The 19,441-nt window shown below is 38.1% G+C and overlaps 1 protein-coding gene across 1 annotated transcript in view; it reads right to left on the reverse strand.

Moving 5' to 3' along the window:
- Positions 1-2,882: 2,882 nt before the first annotated feature.
- The window catches only part of PTPN13 (protein tyrosine phosphatase, non-receptor type 13 (APO-1/CD95 (Fas)-associated phosphatase)), a 151,895-nt gene continuing 135,336 nt past the window's right edge, over positions 2,883-19,441 (reverse strand). Inside the window, exons 40-47 of the mRNA XM_012724233.1 lie at positions 17,687-17,742; positions 15,651-15,754; positions 14,710-14,858; positions 13,178-13,268; positions 11,679-12,016; positions 9,015-9,230; positions 7,124-7,186; positions 2,883-3,600 (exon numbers count right to left, since the gene is read on the reverse strand). Of these exons, the coding sequence (XP_012579687.1) occupies positions 3,499-3,600; positions 7,124-7,186; positions 9,015-9,230; positions 11,679-12,016; positions 13,178-13,268; positions 14,710-14,858; positions 15,651-15,754; positions 17,687-17,742 (1,119 nt within the window). The 3' untranslated portion in view covers positions 2,883-3,498. The remainder of the gene's footprint in view (positions 3,601-7,123; positions 7,187-9,014; positions 9,231-11,678; positions 12,017-13,177; positions 13,269-14,709; positions 14,859-15,650; positions 15,755-17,686; positions 17,743-19,441) is intronic.

Here is a 19,441-nt window from a genome sequence, read left to right on the forward strand (position 1 = left end):
TCTTCTTTGTGTAGCCAATTACTCAGAGTGTAGAGACAGATCAGCTCAACTCCTCTTCATGAATCACACTGTAGTCCATCGGTAACCTGTGAACCAGCCCCCGTACATACTTTTCCCACCTGGAGGAGCCTGCCCTGTGGCTGTCTTACTCACTCTGCTTGAACGAAGCTAAAAAACTGGCAACGCTGCTAATCAGCCAGTGTCCTTAGTGCAACCTTTGGAGTAGATTTAATTTTGGGTGAATGGATAAAATTCTCTCTCTAAACCTAAACCTAAAGCTGAAGGCTCAGTATCTGCGATTCCTTTTTTTTTTTTTAAAGATTTATTTATTTATTCATACAGAACTGGGGTATACGCCAGAGATGCAGAGGGTGAGAGGATTCACCAGGGACAGAGCAGGGGAGCACAACAGCAGATGGTACACTGCTGAGGGGAGCAGCGGGCGGGTCAGGAGAGGTCTGCCACGCCATGTGGTCACCTCCAGGGCAGGTGGGGATCGAACTGTTGCGGAAGTGGCTTAAGCTTCTTAGTGCTGTGCTTTAGCCCGCTGCACCACCAGGGAGGGCTCTCTGTGATTCCGTTTTTAACAAAGTTAGATACTTCTGGGATCAGGATTATAAAAGCTGGACACAGCCACTAAGGTGTGATAGCAGCTTTGACAGAGCTGGAAATGCTCACTGCTAGCGACTACCCAATATCCAGTGCTCCTTTGCCTTTATTACTTCCAAGATTGTTTTGCTTTCCTGCCCAAGGCATTGACTGACCTTTTCCTGTCATTTTTACTATTTCCTCTCTGGAATGTAGGTTTAAGAGCTGGAGCTGCAGTAACCTTTTCCAGATCATAAAGGAAAATTGTGTATCTTTGCTGTTCTTGAGCTCATTTCTATCAACTGCTCCCTTCTGAATTTGTTTTCTTAAGGAAACATCTCAGTTTGTGTAAGTCCTTTTGGCTGGGTTTTGATTATTTGCAACCAAGTGCAATTACAAGTTGATCTATGCAAATTTGAATTGGCTTTACAATTGCTGGTAGGTCAACCCATGAATTGCTACTCCCATCTCCACTTAACAAGGTGCCTACCTCCACGTGTCTGAAACATTTTGTCAAAATATCTATGGCTACAGGATAACTTCTGTGAGTGATCATTTTAATTTCTTGGATTTGTCATTGTTTTAGAGAACCAATTATAATCAAGAGTGCTGGCAGGTGATCTAGAACCACAGATATAAACCCCTAATCTTTATCAAAACTTAGAAATATTTCTACTTTGACATTTACAAAGATTGTGATTTGGGGACAAATAGTGATTCTTATCCTGAAATGCTCTGCTACACTAAGAATACCAAGATACATTCTTACCCACTCCCCCCCCACCCCCCCCACAAGATACCATTCTTTCAGGCCATGGAACTATAATTCTGTTTTATCGTTTCCATCATGAGCTCTCTGTCCCAGGGAAACTGCTCAGCCGCACACTCCCCAGCTTCCTTGTACTCAGAGGCTGTGTCAGGCCGGTTCTTGCTGTGGGAAGGGTCTAGCGATTTGCTCTGCTTCCAGGCCCACCCCCACAACTGGGCCTCTCTGCCCTTACCCACCCCCAACCCCCTCTGGCTAAGGAATGGAGATGTTGTCAGGATGACCTTGGAAGTATGTGTGATTACAGAACCCTCATGAGTCTGGATACCCCCAAATTGGGGGACAGCTGCTCCGGTGAGCTGTTTATCTCCCCAGGACTGTTAAACAGAAAGAAGCTTCTATTGTCTTCTGGCCATCATGTTTGGATGTGCATTTTATCATGCTTAGCTGATGTGTGCTAAGTGTATTTATTCATTCATCAGATGCTTGAGCAGCGCCAGGTACCACCTTGGCTCTGGGGTGTCACGCCTTCTAACCAAGAGACCCAGCAAATGGCTTGCTCTGTTCCGGGGTTACAGCCAGAGGAAGGCTGTAATGTACTTACTATAATGAAGTTTCCATGCTGGGTTGTAAACTGAAACCTGCATTTTCTCGCCACAGTTTTCCATTTCCTAGCTGTTTGCCAGAAAAAGGATCCTTCTCTAGCTTCCCCCTCTCCTGTTCTTGATGACATTAGCCACTTGCCATGGTTCTGCTGACCTGGTTTTCTAGGCAAAGACAGGAAAACAGGCTTTGTGGCCAGAATTGGGGCTTCCAAATATTTTAAACAAACCTCCCCCCTGCCCACCAATGAAATCTTTAGCTACAACTGAACATTTAAAAGTTGTTCGGACTGATGTGGGAATGCTGACGGTGACATTACCAGATTTGAAGGCACTTCTGAGGTATACTACTGGCAAGAAAGTCAAACATCGGTGTTAGGCTGTGTGCGTTTACTGGTGTATCTTCTGCCCTCAAATAGTCAGGAAGGAAGCCAAGCAATTTGTTGCACTTGGGTAGGAGCAGAAATTTAAGTTAATCAACTCAGAATCGCTCAGTCCTCTGAGGAAGAAGCAAGCAGTTCCTGGAACTTGGTGGTATCCCTCAAGGCGATCAGAACCAGGGGGTAGTGAAACTTGTTCAGGGGCTAAGCAGGCCCTCAGGGCTCAGCTCTCTCTCTCAAGGCAGAGCCAAATATAAATCTGTGGCCTGGTTCTATTTTCTTTGATGACTCCTGGTGAGCTGAGATAGTCTGAGTTTCACTCAAACTCTGAACAGAAACATTCTCATTATGTATTAGCCACAGCCCTGAGAGTCTTAGCTAGTTAGTACCTGGCCCTCACATCAGACCTTGAAGAAGGTGTGCCAGGGTTTCTGACACTTCTGGGACCAAGTGGGGACACGGGAAGTTGGCCCCCACAAGTTCCTGCCTTCCCAGGGGCCTGGGTATTAACAAAATGACACACTAAAATGTTTAATTTGTTGGCAAACAGTTCTGGCTTGTTTATGTTTAAAGGTGTGTGTTTATTTACAAGGTGAGATGATACATAAAAAGAGTTGATGCAGTTACAAACATCTGATAACTCCATTTTGATGAAAAAGTATATAAATATATTACAGGAAATTCTATATAGTAAACATTAGAAACTGATACAGTAAACATTTGCTACTTTTTCTCTATGCCAATATTACTGTCATTTAAAGCTTAAATACTGGTTTCAAGTATCCCCTATAAAATAACTACTTTATTTAAAATACTGGAAAAGAACTTCACTATGAACAGGACTGGTGTGTTAAAAATAGACTGAGTGTGTTTTGTAACAATGTCCATTATGATCAAATGCTGCCTTAATCACCCCTAAGATCTGCATTGTTCCGTTAGTGCTAAATCCTTTTTAAATAATTATCACAGGTTAAATTAGCTGTAAAAATACAGCACTTCCACATTATTATAATAGCTATGGAGAATGCCCCTCTGAGGTAGAGGAGAGTAAGCATAAAGATATGATCTGCACTTGCTGCCCTGTGATCTTTATCTGAGAGAGAGCAGGGGCGTCTGTGGAAGGTAAAGAGAGAAATGGAAGGTATCCGGAAGGTTTTCCTCTTCATGTCATTTCAGAGGCAGGAGTTGCTCTTTTTTGCTCTTCTTCAGTTTGAAGACGTGTCAGGACATAAAGGATGACTTGATAGCAGAAAATATATTGATCCTATGGCAAAAAAAGAGGGAGAGGGATTAGAAGCATATGTGAATTTGTACATGAATGTGTGGTTTCACCACTAATGGAGTGATACTTGAGTACTTCTGAAAATATGGGGAAAATGTGCTCCAGTGTTGAACAGTGGGAGGAGAATGTAGAATTGTGCAGTGTCATAAAAATTTAACAAACAGACTCGAATAGCCAAAACCCTCATGTCTAAGAAAAATCAAAATGGAGGCATTACAATCCCAAACTTCAAGCTGTACTACAAAGCCATAATAATCAAAACTGCATGGTACTGGAATAAGAATAGACATACAGACAAGTTGATTCGAATAGAAAACATAGATATAAACCCACAAGTTTATGGACACCTAATTTTTGACAAAGGAGCAAAGAAGATACAATGGAACAAAGAAAATTTGTTCAGCAAATGGTGCTGGGAAAACTGGGAAGCTACATGCAAAAAAATGAAACTAGATCACTGCCTCACTCCAGTCACAAAAATCAACTCGAAGCGGATTAAAGACCTAGACATAAGAACGGAAACCATAAAATACCTAGAAGCAAAGATGGGTCAAACACTACACCACATACACTTCAGCGACATCTTTAAAGACAGAGCACTCACCACCACAATAGTGAAGGCAAGGATAAATAGATGGGACTACAACAAGTTAAAGAGCTTCTGTACAGCAAAAGAGACATTACAAAAAACAAACAGCCCACTAGTTGGGAAAACATTTTCTCACACAAAAGTAGTGATAAAGGACTGATCACAAGAATATACAGAGAACTGATGAAACTCAACAAAAATAAACAACCCCATCAAAAAATGGGCAGGAGAGCTAAAAAGACACTTCTCCGAAGAGGAAATGCAGATGGCCAACAAGCATATGAAAAAATGTTCAACATCACTCGTAATAAGGGAGATGCAAATTAAAACCACAATGAGATACCACCTCACCCCAGTGAGAATGGCACATCTTCAAACAACTAGCAACAACAAATGTTGGAGAAACAGGAACTCTCCTGCACTGCTGGTGGGAATGCAAACTAGTACAACCACTATGGAAAACTGTTTGGAGGTTCCTCAAACTGCTAAACATGGACCCAGCAGCAGGGTCCATGTTTACGACCCAGCAATTCCACTCCTAGGTATCTACCCAAAAGACACAAAAACACTGATTGAAAAAGATACCTGCACCCCCATGTTTATTGCTGCTTTATTTACAATTGGAAAAACATGGAAACAGCCCCAAATGCCCAAAAGTAGATGACTGGATTAAAAAGATGTGGTACATATACACAATGGAATATTACTCAGCAACCAAAAAAAAAAAAAAAAAAAAACATGTCTTTTGCAGCAACTTGGATGGAGCTGGCAAAAAGATCATGCTTAGTGAGATAAGCCAGAAGGAGAAAGAAAAATTCCAGATGGTTTCACTCATAGCAGGAGTATAATGGGCCAGGAAGAAAATAACAAGAATAATGAACAACCATATACCAGAGACATTTTGTGGGGGGTGGAGTGGGGAATGGGGGGGTGGGGAGGGAAGTGCACGGGATTATGGTGTTGGCACATGGGTGACTTGGTGATGGGAAACCCGCGGGGATTACAATTGAGATGGAAAAAAAAATGTACAAAATGATGTAAAAATAAACTGTTATAAAAAAAAAAACAGAAGAGGTATCAATATATGAAAAAAAAAATTAACAAACAGAAGCCATATTGCCAAAGCCTGGGGGTGGGATGATGGGGGCTGAAAATATCCCAGAGTGTTAGATGAAGTTGCCTCTGATTGATGACAATATAGCACCAGTTTGATGGTGAGACAATTCTCTACTCTGGGAAGCAATGTGGTGGAGAGAAAAGACATGCAGGGCTAGGAATACCAGGAGTGACTTCTCCGCTCCAGTGTTTCATATAGGGTGACTTGGGCAAGACCCTCACAGCAGAGTGGTTAAAGAGAGGAATGGAAAGGTATCCAAAAGGTTTTTCAGAGGCAAGAGTTATTCTTTTTTGCTCCTCTTCAGTTTGAAGACAGAGGATGATTTGATAGCAGAAAATCCAGTCATGTCATGTCAGGAGTCATGTTGCTCCTTCCTGACAATCCAGCTTGGATCCATTTATCCATTTCATTCAGAGGGAAGCCCAAGTGCTGGTCCTTCCACCTATACCCCGGCTCCCCTTCCCTCCCACACTCCTAAACTTCTCTTCCCTCACCTGAGCCATTGCGCATGACTTTCTGGGCAAGTAAGGCCTACAACCCCTTGGACTTCTCCACACAGGTGATTCTGTCTACCTGAAGGTTCTTACTCCCAGATATTACTTCACCTGCTCTGTTACCTCACTGAATTTTTGCACAAGTGTTACTTTCTTACAGGTGCCACCCAGTTTAAATTAGCATCCCTTACCCGCCACAATTCATCTTCTTTATTCTTTTCCTCTTAAAGCACACTTTAAAAGATAAACACACACACATACACAACTTATGGAATATGCTCATTCTCTGCCTTCCTTATTGTAGCTCCCTAGGAGAGTTTGTTATTCTAGCAGAGAGCTCCATTTTATTCACTCTAGAAACCCAGAAGAGCAATGGTTCATAGTATGTGCTCAGTAAATAGCTGTTGAAAGAGTGAACTTCCTGGGTCTCAAGACCCATTGATCTGTATATATAGATCAATATTTTCTTTACTTAAAAAAAAAAAAGTGACTACATGTTGGCTTACTGTTGAGGAGATTTAAGTTAAAAGGTCTGTAAAAAAAATTTTATATATTAAAGATGATAAACATCTATATAGATTTTAAGAGTGAGAGATGTAACATATATATTTATGAATGAAAATAGCTTCTCCACCCTTCCTCCAATACAAAAAGAACGGGGGAACTACTCAGGAGTCATAATGCGAACGCTGTTCTGTGAAGGACACAGCAGGTGGGTCAGTGGATGATACAAGCCATGGCTTGATTTCAGGTGAGAGAAATGAAAATGATCTAAACAGGAAATATAAACCTGTACACAGAGTCTAGCCCAGAAGTGCCTGTTCTAAGCTGAGCAACTCGTCAGCCTGCTCTCTAGATGTTCAGATGTTGCTAAATCTACTCCTTCTGAAGCAAGTACCTTTTTGTAACAAGAATGCTTTCTATCTCTTTTGTAGGTTGGAAAGAGGGAAGTGCTATGAATAATTCTATGGTAAACTGTATCTTGTCACATTTTGTCCTCAATGTGCTACCCTATTATCTTTAACCTATTCAGGGCTGATTGCATTTCCTCATTTTGAATTGGAAGAAAACATTAAAAACACAAGTATTAAGAGTGAGAGATGTAACATATATATTTATGAATGAAAATAGCTTCTCCACCCTGAAACACAAGTATTTTCCCTGATTTATCCCCCATGTTTAAGAAAGTGTCTGTCAGTACCATTCAGCTTGGGTTTTATACACTAACATAGGAAACCAAACAGGAGAACTTTGAAGACATCAGAATCTTCACAAAAATATTCATTAGAAGACACCAAGACTCACCTCTGTCTGAACCATTCCATGTCTTTGTAGTCTCATGCAACGCACGACATCAGAGATGTCAAACTGCCAAAAGAAACGAGTCCTTATGTGAGATCCTGAGTGTAACTGATTTGAATCCCAAAGATCACAGAAGAGTGGCTTATAGAGAAGTATGCACCCCATTCTCCTGCCCCAACTAATTGTCTTCAGAACTTGCCCTTAAAATAAGTTTCATGAACTGACTTTCTCATCATGTTATACTTTTTAAATGTTCTGCCTGAAGATTCAGGAAGGTTATTTGATTTTACTACTCAATCAGAAAGTTTCCTCCCCTCTATAATTTGACTGATTTCTAAAATTAATCCTTAAAGAAGGAGCACATTATTTTTCCTATATTTTGCTTTTCAGAGTAAACTTTCTGACCTTTTAATTCTTACTGATGTTTGAAACGAGACTATTTTGCTTTGCACTTACAGTATTATGGTAGGTATAATGGAGTGTGAAGTGTGGGAGAGAACTTCTTTTAATTAAGAACTTTAAAGAGGACTTACATTATCTATTATCCAGAGTGATCGATTCTAGCAGCTAAAGTAAGGTATACACTAGTAGGCATATTAATAAAACTGTATGCTTATTAATAAATGATATGCTTATTTGGTAACAATTTTTAAAAATTCTGAGTACTTTCTCAGCAGTGCCGTGTAACTTAAAATAGCATCAGGGGGCCCTCCCTGGTGGCACAGCGGGCTAAAGCACAGCAGTGAGAATCTAAACCCACTTCCTCATGAGTTCGATCCCCGCCTGTCCTGGAGGTGACCACATGGCGTGGCAGACCTCTCCTGACCCGCCTGCTGCTCCCCTCAGCAGTGTACTTCGTTGATCTGCCTGTTCTGTTCCCCACTCTGTCTCTGGTGAAGCCTCTCACCGCTCCTGAGCCTCTGGCCTGTACCCCAGTTCTGTATGCAAAAATAAATAAATCTTAAAAAAAAAAAAAAAAGCATCAGGTGTGGGATGTTCATCCTCTTCAACCTACTCCACTTCCCCCACTGCCAAACTATTTATCACTGTCAAATCCATACAACTTACTTTTTAAATGTGTTTATTATCTCATTTCTTTGTCATCCTACCAGATCTTTGTTATTGAGGAGGGTACTTTGTTTTACTCACTGATATGCTCCTAGCACATTAAATTTAGACCAACTAGCATCAGTGTGAAACAAGATGTGTGTTTCCCGTCTCCAGGTAATAATTAACAAAAAAAGAATGTAAGCATCTTCATTCAGACAAATACTTTCTTTACGGCTATAGTTTTTCCATCTTTACATGTGTAACAATACTGACTTGATCTTATATATGCATAAAGCCTATACATGGGAAAATGCAACACTGCATAATGCACACGTGGTTGGGAAAGAAGCAAAGAAACAAATATGAATGCCAAGAATTATTTCCTCTTGACTGTGGTCTACATAGTTTTAGACAATATTTATTAAAATACAATTATGGGCCCTCCCTGGTGGTGCAGTGGGTTAAAGCACCACACTAGGAAGCTAAAAGCCACTTCTGCATGAGTTCGATTCCCGCCTGCCCCGGAGGTGACCACATGGCGTGGCAGACCTCTCCTGACCCGCCCGCTGCTCCCCTCAGCAGTGTACTTCGTCGATCTGCCTGTTCTGCTCCCCATTCTGGCCCTGGTGAATCCTCTCACCCTCCAAATCTCTGGCCTGTACCCCAGTTCTGTATAAATAAATAAATAAAAATCTAAAAAAAAAAAAATTATGTATAGTAAGAAATTAAGAAGAAAATAGGGCATTCATATTCATTAAAAAAAAAACCGCAAGAACTCACATTATTATTAAAAAACTTGACTTCCCTGTTATTTCTTGTTATATGCTTATTATTTTGTACTCACATCAAGATCTTGACTGATTAGTCCTAGAACCACATCTATGCATATCAAGGTTCCTGAACGTCCAATGCCCGCGCTGCAGTGCGTGATGACTGGGCCCGATGTGTGAATGTGTCTCATGTAAGAGATAAAAGTGAGCAAGTCGTCTGGCTGAGAAGGTGTATCGTGGTCTGGCCAGGCAGTGAAATTCAGATGAGAAATATGGCGCGCCTCTCCTGTCTGAAATTGTATGACAGAATAAGAAGCTACAGGCATACTATATGACTCACACAATTAGCTCATAATATTGTGTTCTTTCAAATTTTAACTTGTCCACTGGTCAGGCCAATGGAAACACATCCATTAAACGACACAAGGAGGATCTTTTTGCCAAGATTTGTTATATCCATATTTTAAGTATTGGTAAACATTAGTTTTTTTAAACTCTGAAGGTAAATTATAGTTTGATATGAATAACATGTTTTATGACCACACTTCAACTCCACCCTAAGTAAAAGACCCACCTCCCTACCCTACCCCTATGTTCACTCAATTCCTGTGAACTTTTCCCACAGCACCATCAATAGCAGTATGTGCGTACTCTTAAATCTTTTCAACAGCATGTGCACATTAGAAAGTATGTGCTCAGTGTGAACCAGGGATTTCTTTCTGTCTCTGAGGACCGAAGCTACATAAGCATGTGCTAAAAAGCCTAAATAATATTGGACAATTGTGTTAGCATAATAATGGATAGCCTGGTATAAATAAGTCTTTTCATAAATTCACAAATTAAAAATCCTAAAGGGACAGCTACATACAAAAGAATGACAATAAACCTTATCTTACACCATATATAATATTAACTTAAAATGGATGAAGCATTAGAATGTAAGACGTGAAACCATAGAATTCCTAAAAGAAAACATAGGCAGAAAGCTCCCTGACACAGGTATTGGTGATGATTTTTTTAGATTTGACACCAACAGCAAAGGTAACAATAAATAAGTAGGATTATATCAAACTAAACGACTTCTGTACTGCAAAGGAAACAAACAAAACAAAAGGTAACCTATGACCAACCTACGCAACACAGAAGAACATATCTGCAAATTACAAACCTGATAAAGGGTTAATATCCAACATATATAAGGATTTATATAATTCAATAGCATAAATCTAAACAATCTGATTTAAAAATGGGGAGAATTTAAATAGACACTTTCCCTCCTAGTGAAGATACACAAATGCTAGGAGGAACATGGAAAGGTGCTCAACAAGACTAATGACTAGGGAGATGCAAATCCAAATTACAGTAAGATACATCGCCTCTCACCCAGTAGAATATTATCAAAAGAGACAAGAAATAAAAAAGTGCTGGAAAGGATGTAGAGGGAAGAGAATCCTATGTACTGCTGGGGGGAATATAAGTTGATGTAGCCACTATGGAAAAAGAGTGGAGGTTAATCCAAAAATTTAAAATAGAACCACTATATTATTCAGAAATACTACTTCTGAATATTTATTCAAATAAAAATACTAATTTGAAAAAAAGGATATGTAATGTTCACTGGAGTATTTATAATGGCAACCTAAGTTTTTATCAGTGAATGAATGTATAAGGAAAATGCATACGCAATGGAATAGTATTCAGTTTGCCCTTTACAATGTGGATGGACCTTGAGGGTATTCTGCTGAGACTGGGTCAGAGAAAAGCAAATACTCACTTTTATGTTGAATTAAACAGCCTCCTCAAAACCCCCGAACAAACTAACTGACCAACCAACCAAGTGAAACCAGAGCTCATGGATATAGAGAATAGATTGGTGGCTACCAGAGGCAGAGGGTAGCAGATTGGTGAAATGGAGAAAGGTATGAAAGAGTATAAACTATAGCTGTGAAATAAATGTCATGGTGATGCAATGGATAGCATGGGGACTATAGTTAAAAACAATTTTTTGTATGCTTGAAACTTGCTATGAGAATAAATGAAAAGTTTTCATAAAAAATCATGAAGCTCATTCACAGGCTATGTTTACATGACACCAACATGACACCAATAAAACTGAGGTGATATACTCGATCTTCTGAAAGTAAAGTTACTGTTTCTTTAAGAAAGCTAAAACTCCAATAGGAAATACTACCCACATCTAGCTACTATTACTGGGTGTGGAAGTGTGGAAACTATAGCAGCTTTACTTAAGGCATGTTCATTTATCTAATTCAGGCTAATTAGGTCACTACACTTGGAAGTATCTGAATGACAAATGTTTGTGCTATAATCGTCCCTGTATTCTCAAATATGGTAAAGTGTTTTTATGGGGAATGCATTCTCTTTAGAGGTTTGAAAACAGTTTTTTGGGTCTACTTAGAGCTTTGACCTTAACAAAAGGAGTTTTCAGCACTTAGTTGTTGACCCATTTTTATGCTGCCACTAAACAAAGGAGCTGAATACGTACATTATTGTTTTTATTACTTTTTATATATACTACTTTCTGGAGGACACACAGAATTCATGAAGAGTGTCAATTAAGCTTATTATTATATAGAAAATATCATTATCCACTGAAATGGGAACCAAGAAGTCAGTGGCTTTCATTAAGAATATGCTGATGCAATCAAGGCAAGAATTTAAGCCTGGATTCCAACGAGGAGATAAGCTGAGACAGCAGGAGGATTTAATTAACTTACCTGAATATCTTCTAGGGTCATTGCCCTTACGACAAAGCCCTTCAGCTGCTGCATTCTCACGAGAGCCAGCCGAAGCCTGTCATTGACCATTGTGGTTTTGCCTAGGACGTTAGGCCAATAACGCTGACATTTGATTTTTTCTCCTTCTACTTCTTGGGTCATCATGGCGATCACTGTTGATTTTTGTTCCCAAATCATCTGCCAGAAATCTCCAACAGTTGTAGGGAGAGGGCCTTGGCAGGCGATATAAACGAACTCTTCTTTCCCCACTGGTATCTTGATGAAGCTGGCGTTGATATACCCACCTTCATCTCCAAGAGGCACTCTTGTGGCATCATCTGTGAATTGTCCACCACAAAACAAATGTCTACATTTAAAAGGAGCCTATGGGCCCTCCCTGGTGGCGCAGTGGGTTAAAGTGCAGCACTAAGAAGCTAAAGCCATTTCAGCATGAGTTCGATCCCCACCCCCAGAGGTGACCCACATGATGTGGCAGACCTCTCCTGACCTGCCCACTGTGCCCCTCATCAGTGTACTTAGTCAGCCTGTTCTGCTCCCCACTCTGTCTCGGGTGAAGCCTCTCACCACCCCACACCGCTGGCCTGTACCCCAGCTCTGTATGCATAAATAAATAAATCTTAAAAGGAGCCATATGAACAGAATTACACAAAGATCATGAGGAATTCCTTATAATCACAGACAAAATTCTATAAATTTAACTGTTAACTTCTGTGATTAGCAAATTAAGACTTTAGCTATAGGTTTCAAAATCTCCCATCAAGTGTCCTTTTTTATTTTCCTGGTGCCTGAGGAAACGCTTACCTATATTATGTCAAAGTGTGATTTATTCCATTTTTTAAATGTCATGTAAGAGTTACTTCTTATACAAAGTTTTTCAAATGAATGTTGTGCCTTCCATCTTGACTGGAAAATTTCAACTACACTATTTATTTATTGTACTATTTGTCACTACTTGTCTGTAGTCTTTGGATTTATGACTTCCTGCAAAGATAGCATCAGTGCTATAATCCAAGGGACTGAAAACATAAATATGGCTGACGATTACCAGTGCAGCCAGAACAATATGTAGCTGTTAGGTGCCACAGCTACTATGACAAGCTTTAAATGAGTAGAATAAATAGATGTTGGTTGTGACACATAAACCTGAGAAATTGCTTATCCAAAAGTTGTAACTTTTAAAAAGATGATAAAGTCACTGATTTGGTATCTCTGATGAATTCAAAGTTGTATACTAGTAAAAATTCATAAATGAAGAAATATTTGAGACTTGATTTTCAGAATACATAAGTTAAAAAGGAATACACATTGTATAAGTGAATTTACTTGCTACTGATATAAATCTCAGTGAGTGTGTTTGGGTGTATGGGTGGTATGTACACACAAGCTAATGAGAGAGGTAGGATAAACTAGAATAAAATTTTAAATAAGTTCAAGTTATATTAAATATACATTTGATTTGATGCCACATTGAAACTTACAGGGAAGTATATTTTTATATCTGTTCTTCTTTCTGTTTTCCTTAGTTTGCCCAATTAGGCACTGATCTAAAGGTTTTAATTCTTGAAGATTCTGTAAGCAAAGATGGAAGGAAATAAAGTTAAATTTGTTGAGATAAGAAATAATTCACAATAATTGCAAATGCTTTAAATGTGCAGAGTACGAAATAGAATATTGACCAGGGCAGGATTTTAGAGTTAAGAAGTATATATTCATCCTGTCAAGATAAGTAAATCTGCCTCAAAATTTATTTGATAAACAGCTATTAAATATAGTCACAAATATTTTCAACTTAAAAAGTTTCCATCAACTAATTTTGAGAGGTTACACACACACACACACACACACACACACACACCAACAGTAAAAGTAATAAAAACAATTTTGGCTTAAAGTAATGAGGTAGTGCAGATTTCTTGACAATATTATCTGTGGTATCACAGACTATTCCATGTAGTAGAGTTGTAGTTTGATAGTCTTGTGCTAATGTTAACTCATCCTTACTTTTCACCCATAGATCCAGCCACTCAACAACTACATATTAAATGCCTACTATTTGCAAGGCTGGGAATAGAGTGGGGAGCAAGAAGATATGATTCTGACTGACATGGAGCTGACAGCCTACAGGGAGAGAGAGGCAGAAAGAAGGAAATAAACATCATGACATATGCACTGAGGAAATTAGCAACCTACTGTGTTAGATAAAAGTAAAGATCTGCTTTATAAATGGTTGCGATAAAATGTCTTTGGGATGATCACATTTACATTTAAGATGTTAAAGAGCAAATCATTTCAACAAAATAGAGATGGGGGGAGGAAAAGTGCCTCTTTTTTTGTAAGCTTATTTCCAAAATCTATTAATGGAGTTACATACCCACACTCTCTCTCACTTGAGCATGAAATACAAAACATTTAGCATGTTACAGATCTCAGAAGATATTAGCCCTTTTAACTTTAGTAGCCACTTTAACAGAAAGCTCAGGAAGTGGGCAAGAAAGCAGATGGTTTGAGGAAGAGGGACAAGGGAACCCCACACCACAGAAGTACTGCATTTTTCCTCTTCTAAGTGGTATATATGGATGGTGTCGGCAAGACCAGAGGAGCAGAGATTCTGAGCCATGCTACTTTGAACTGTAGGATACATTCATGGAACTGTATTAAATTAGAAACTCTAGGTAAGGATGAGCCATATCTACATTATATTAAGCATAATGTCTAGAAGATGGTTGGAATTGAAACATGACCTTTCTCTTTAACTCTTTGTCCCTACATATGAGGCAAAGAGGATACTTTTCAGGGAAACTTATCAAGGTCCAAAGTGGCAAAAGAGACCACTTTACATGAATATTATTGGGAGTCTGATTACAAATGTCAATTTACTATTAGACGTGACAAGATGGTACTTTTATAGCTGGAAGTCAACTATAGATAGGGTTGTAAAGTAATAAGCATGTTCAAAATTTTTCCTCTTTCATAAAACTTTGAGCAAGAAATACATGCTGAAGCCACTTACTTCCAGTTCCTTGGAAGGAATGCCTTGATCCAGTAACCCCTTCAACATTCGAATGACCGATTTCAAATTTGTTCCAGTGTATTTACCAGAGGGTAGCACTCTGACGACCGGGAGCGCAGCAAGCTCCTCAACTGTCAGAAAGGGATGATCTAACAGCAACAAACACGTTAATTAAAAAAAGTAGTTTCCCAGAACTGCTGGAGTCAGCGAGTGCTTAATTCGAGCCCTTTCTCACGACATTTACTTTCACAAAAATGAGTATTAATAAGGTGATAGAATCAATATGTAGCTATCTACAATGAACATAGGTTCTTAATAGCCATAGCAAGACTTCTGTACCCAGTTTTTAACTCCACTAATAGACCAGAAGTTTTGAAGGCCCTTCACTTAACATTTATTTAGTTTCTAAAGGAGTTTAAAGTGTTTCTTTTTGCCTCTCTTTACTCAAATGACACTGCATTATAGATGAAAATGTAACTAGTAGACTCTTCACTTGAATTAGCTTCCCAACATATTAGGAAAAGGTGAAGAGCAATGCTTCAGAGAGAGATTCAGACAAACTGATTCTTGTTCTAAAAAATTAGTTGGATTCAGGGGTAATAAATCCCTATCTTTGAGCCATACTACATATTTTACTATATGTAAAATAGTACACATTTACACTTTTACTTCTCAGTCCAGAATGGTAAAACTGAATTTTTTATTTAAGAAAATGTATAGATTTATCTGTATGTTTTTAATTCTAAGTCACTGAACATTTTAGCTTATCACTATAAACATCTGCTCATACAAATGAAATGGTGACATTTATATGAATTAACTTTTTGTATAAAACCAAATAATAGACACATGGTAAAGTAATTATCGTATATTCTGAAATGTTCAATTTTTACTTATTTTCCTATTGTTTCTGATTTGAAAACTGTTAAGAAAATTCTTACCTTTGTCAGAATTTTCATGGTTTATTGTCTCTATGGGCAATTCATCATTTCCCCAAGTTATTTCATCATCATCAGTCTTCCTTTCTTGGGACTTCTGAATTGAGCTATGAACAACAGAACATATTTGTAATATTTTCTTCAGTTTTGATCCCAAAATAAATTGAAATATGGCTCCAAACCACCAATTTCTCCCTATAATTATTATAGCATTTTAAAATCAATGATCTGAATTAAAAAAAAACAACAACAACCAGAATCTTTAAAATTTATTGATAGACATAAATTAAACTGAGGTGTGGAATTGTTTAATATAGTTATAACTTTATTCTCAATCTTAGACTGAAAGAGTCCTTTTGGGGCAGGAGAAGGTAGTGGTTTGATTTCCACACATCAACACTGATGACTGATTTTAATTCTGTCAGGATACCTCTCTCTTGCTTTTAACGGCTGTCCACTTTGTACCACATGGATGTATGCTATTTACACAAGTCCCTATTGATGTACATATATATATGTGTATATGTTCTTTTTTTGGCTACAGTTGAGACCTGAGTTTTCTGGAAACTCAGTGTGATGAGACTCATTACAAATCTCCACTGTAGGGGATGACTAAAAAACTAATGTTTTTGTAGAATAATGTTTAAGGCTAAAATAGATGAAAAAGGGTAATATAAAAGCCCGAATACATTTTCACTTTCCATTATTCAGGGGAATAAAGCAAACAGTACTTGTGTAAAGAAATTAGGATATACTAGTAAAGTAACACATGTACTAATGTTCCCATAATATTAATAGAGGGCAGCAATTAGGTTACTTTTATGGCAGATGTTTTCTTTTGCTTCAATTAATTTGGGTCACAATTAACATCTAATTTGTCAGTTCTGCATCCATAGGTTTTTTGTCTTCTAGCAAGTAAACTTTGTTGGCAAAGATGTGTTTTGGAGATCCTTCCAATTAGACAGCTGCTTCCCATTCTTTTGAATGTTTGCTTAATAGAAGTTTATTTTGTGCCTATAATGGTTTTTTACTACCATAAACAATGTTGCAATGAATATTCCTGTAGAAATGTCCCTGTATTTACCTATTAGAGGGACCAATTCTTAGATATAAATTGCTAGGCCACAGGATTTATACCCTAGTTCTCTGAATTGATGGCACCCTTCCTTGTAAGATACACTTATCATTTTGTTTATTTGAGAAAGAAATAATATTGATTATTGAGTTAGAAGACTGTATATTTCAGAGATTTCAAAATAAAGTGCATTGGAGAATTTTAACATACAAATAAATTTATATGTTAATAATGTTTCCAATTGCCACCACAAAATTACAGTAATTTAACTTTTTCCTTCTTCTGTTCTCATGTCCAATAAGCTAGAGCTAGTGACTTTACAACTGCCCTTGGAAGTTTGCCTGAATATTTGAAAATATTAGGTATCTCAGGGATAAAACTCTATACACATATACATTAATAATAAAGATCCCCTTATTAAACTTAGTGAAAAATTTACTATCAATTTGTTTTTCTAGGAAAATGCAAGCAGCATCATATATTGTTTTGTACTATGGAGCAAAATTTACATACAGTCACTTTGTGGATCAGTAATACAAGACTTTTCCTAACATTATGTAATGTTAAAAAATTCTTATGTCAGAAACTTTAAAAAAATTCATGGGGTTTAAAATGTCTCTTAAGTCTCTTTGGTTTTATTTTTCTATCAAAGAAGACAATTTGTAAAGTATAGAAAATTCAGAAACAGAAAAATCAGTTTCTACACCCCTGCCAGAAAATAATCCATTTGATCATTGTTGACACATTTCCCTCAGATCAATCAGTTTCCCCCCATGGTGAAGAAAACACTGCTTTTCCTGAGCACTGTTAAACACTATGTCAGAAGTCACTAGAAATCCCTTGCAACAATATTTTAAGAATATTCTTAAAACAATTGTCATTTTATTGAAAAAGAATGACTTAATCTTAAAATCAATTATTTAAACAGAAATTCTCAGAGCACTTCTAAAAAAGAATTTCTTACCTTTCACTTTTTACTTTTTCTTCATGATATTCCTCACAGTCATTCATTTTGGTAGACTACAACAAGGAATAAGAAAAGTCAAATTAGACCATTAAAAAAAATCATCTTGGGCTCTCCCTGGTGGTGCTACGGGTTAAAGCACAGGACTAAGAAGCTAAAGCCACTTCAGCATGAGTTCGATCCTTGCCCCAGAGATGATCCACATGGTGTGGCAGACCTCTCCTGACTGCCTGCTAGTCCTCTCAGCAGTGTACTTTGTCAGTTAGCCTGTTCTGCTCCCCACTCTGTCTCTGGTGATCCTCTTACCACCCCTGCACCTCTGGCCTGTACCTCAGTTCTGTATGCATAAATAAATAAATCTTTAAAAAGAAAAAAGATCATCTTACAGCACCCCTATATTTCCTGCTCCTTTCTATATTTACTATGGTTGGCTACTCTCATATTACAAAAGCACAATAGGATATTATTCATTTAGCATATGTGCCAAACTGGCTGCTGCATGTTCAGTGGGCCAAGAGTTCTTGCTGGTGCCATTTTTTCACCTTCATATGCTTCTTGGCTTTTCATTTCTTAACTGAGGCATGTTAGTGGTATTGAGATAAGAAAAAAGCAAGATGAAAATCTGCAGTAATGATTATTTAGATATGCATATTCAGTATATGTTTTCACACTACTTCAATTTTTTTTTAAAGATTTATTTTATTTATACATACAGAACTGGGGTACAGGCCAGAGGTGCAGGGTGGTGAGAGGATTCACCAGAGACAGAGTGGGGAGCAGAACAGGCAGATCGACAAAGTACACTGCTGAGGGGAGCAGCGGGCGGGTCAGGTGAGGTCTGCCAGGCCATGTGGATCTCCTCGGGGCAGGCAGGAATTGAACTTATGCTGCAGTGCTTCAGCTTCTTTATGCTGTGCTTTAACCTGCTGCGCCACCAGGGAGGGCCCTCACACTACTTCAATTTAAAAAAATGAAAATGTGTTCTCCAAAAAAATCTTATCCAATGTATTAAATTATCTTGCCTTTTTATTATTAAAGTGAGGGATTTCTTGCCATTGGAAAAGCTGATCAATCTGCTAATCCTTTAATTAAATACCATGTCTAAGAAATCTAAACACAGCAGGGACAGTTTACTACAATTAGGAGGAAACACCAAGCTACACTCTTACAAGGTCAATTAATCTTGCATTTCAGCTTTTCTCAGATTATCTTAATAAACGGGAAATTCCTCTCATTTTAAGGACTGAGTGATAGGGCCTCTCTTGCTTTATAACCTATCTGGTTTTATTCTCCCCTTCACTTACTAAGCTTTAAAATCTATAGATTTTTTTATTTCTTCAAAAGTTCTTATCTCTTACCACAACAAAGTTCTTCCTGTGGAAGTTACTTCTTTTTAATTCATAGTAACTGACTTTTCCTTCTGTGGATGGCCCTTACACACTCAATCTAAAGTAGGTTATTTTGGTTATTCTCTTTTGTATGATTAAAAAAAATTCATAGGTCTTATGACAACATGTAAGAACTGTTTATCTGATCATTCTCTTTTTCTCTACTCCATAAAGTTCCATGAAAACAGTGTTATCTCTACTCACCAGTGTGTGCCCACCCATGCTTGACCCTGAGCCATGGAGTGAAGTCTCAGTTATTTGGTAAAATAAAAAGAACCAGGCCTTCCCTGGTGGCACAGCGGGTTAAAGCACTGCACTAAGAAGCTTAAGCCACTTCCGCATGAGTTCGATTCCCACCTGCCCCGGA

This window comes from Condylura cristata, unplaced genomic scaffold (assembly GCF_000260355.1).
Source record: "Condylura cristata isolate star-nosed mole 26May11 unplaced genomic scaffold, ConCri1.0 scaffold00012, whole genome shotgun sequence".
NCBI classification, from domain to species: Eukaryota; Metazoa; Chordata; class Mammalia; order Eulipotyphla; family Talpidae; genus Condylura; species Condylura cristata.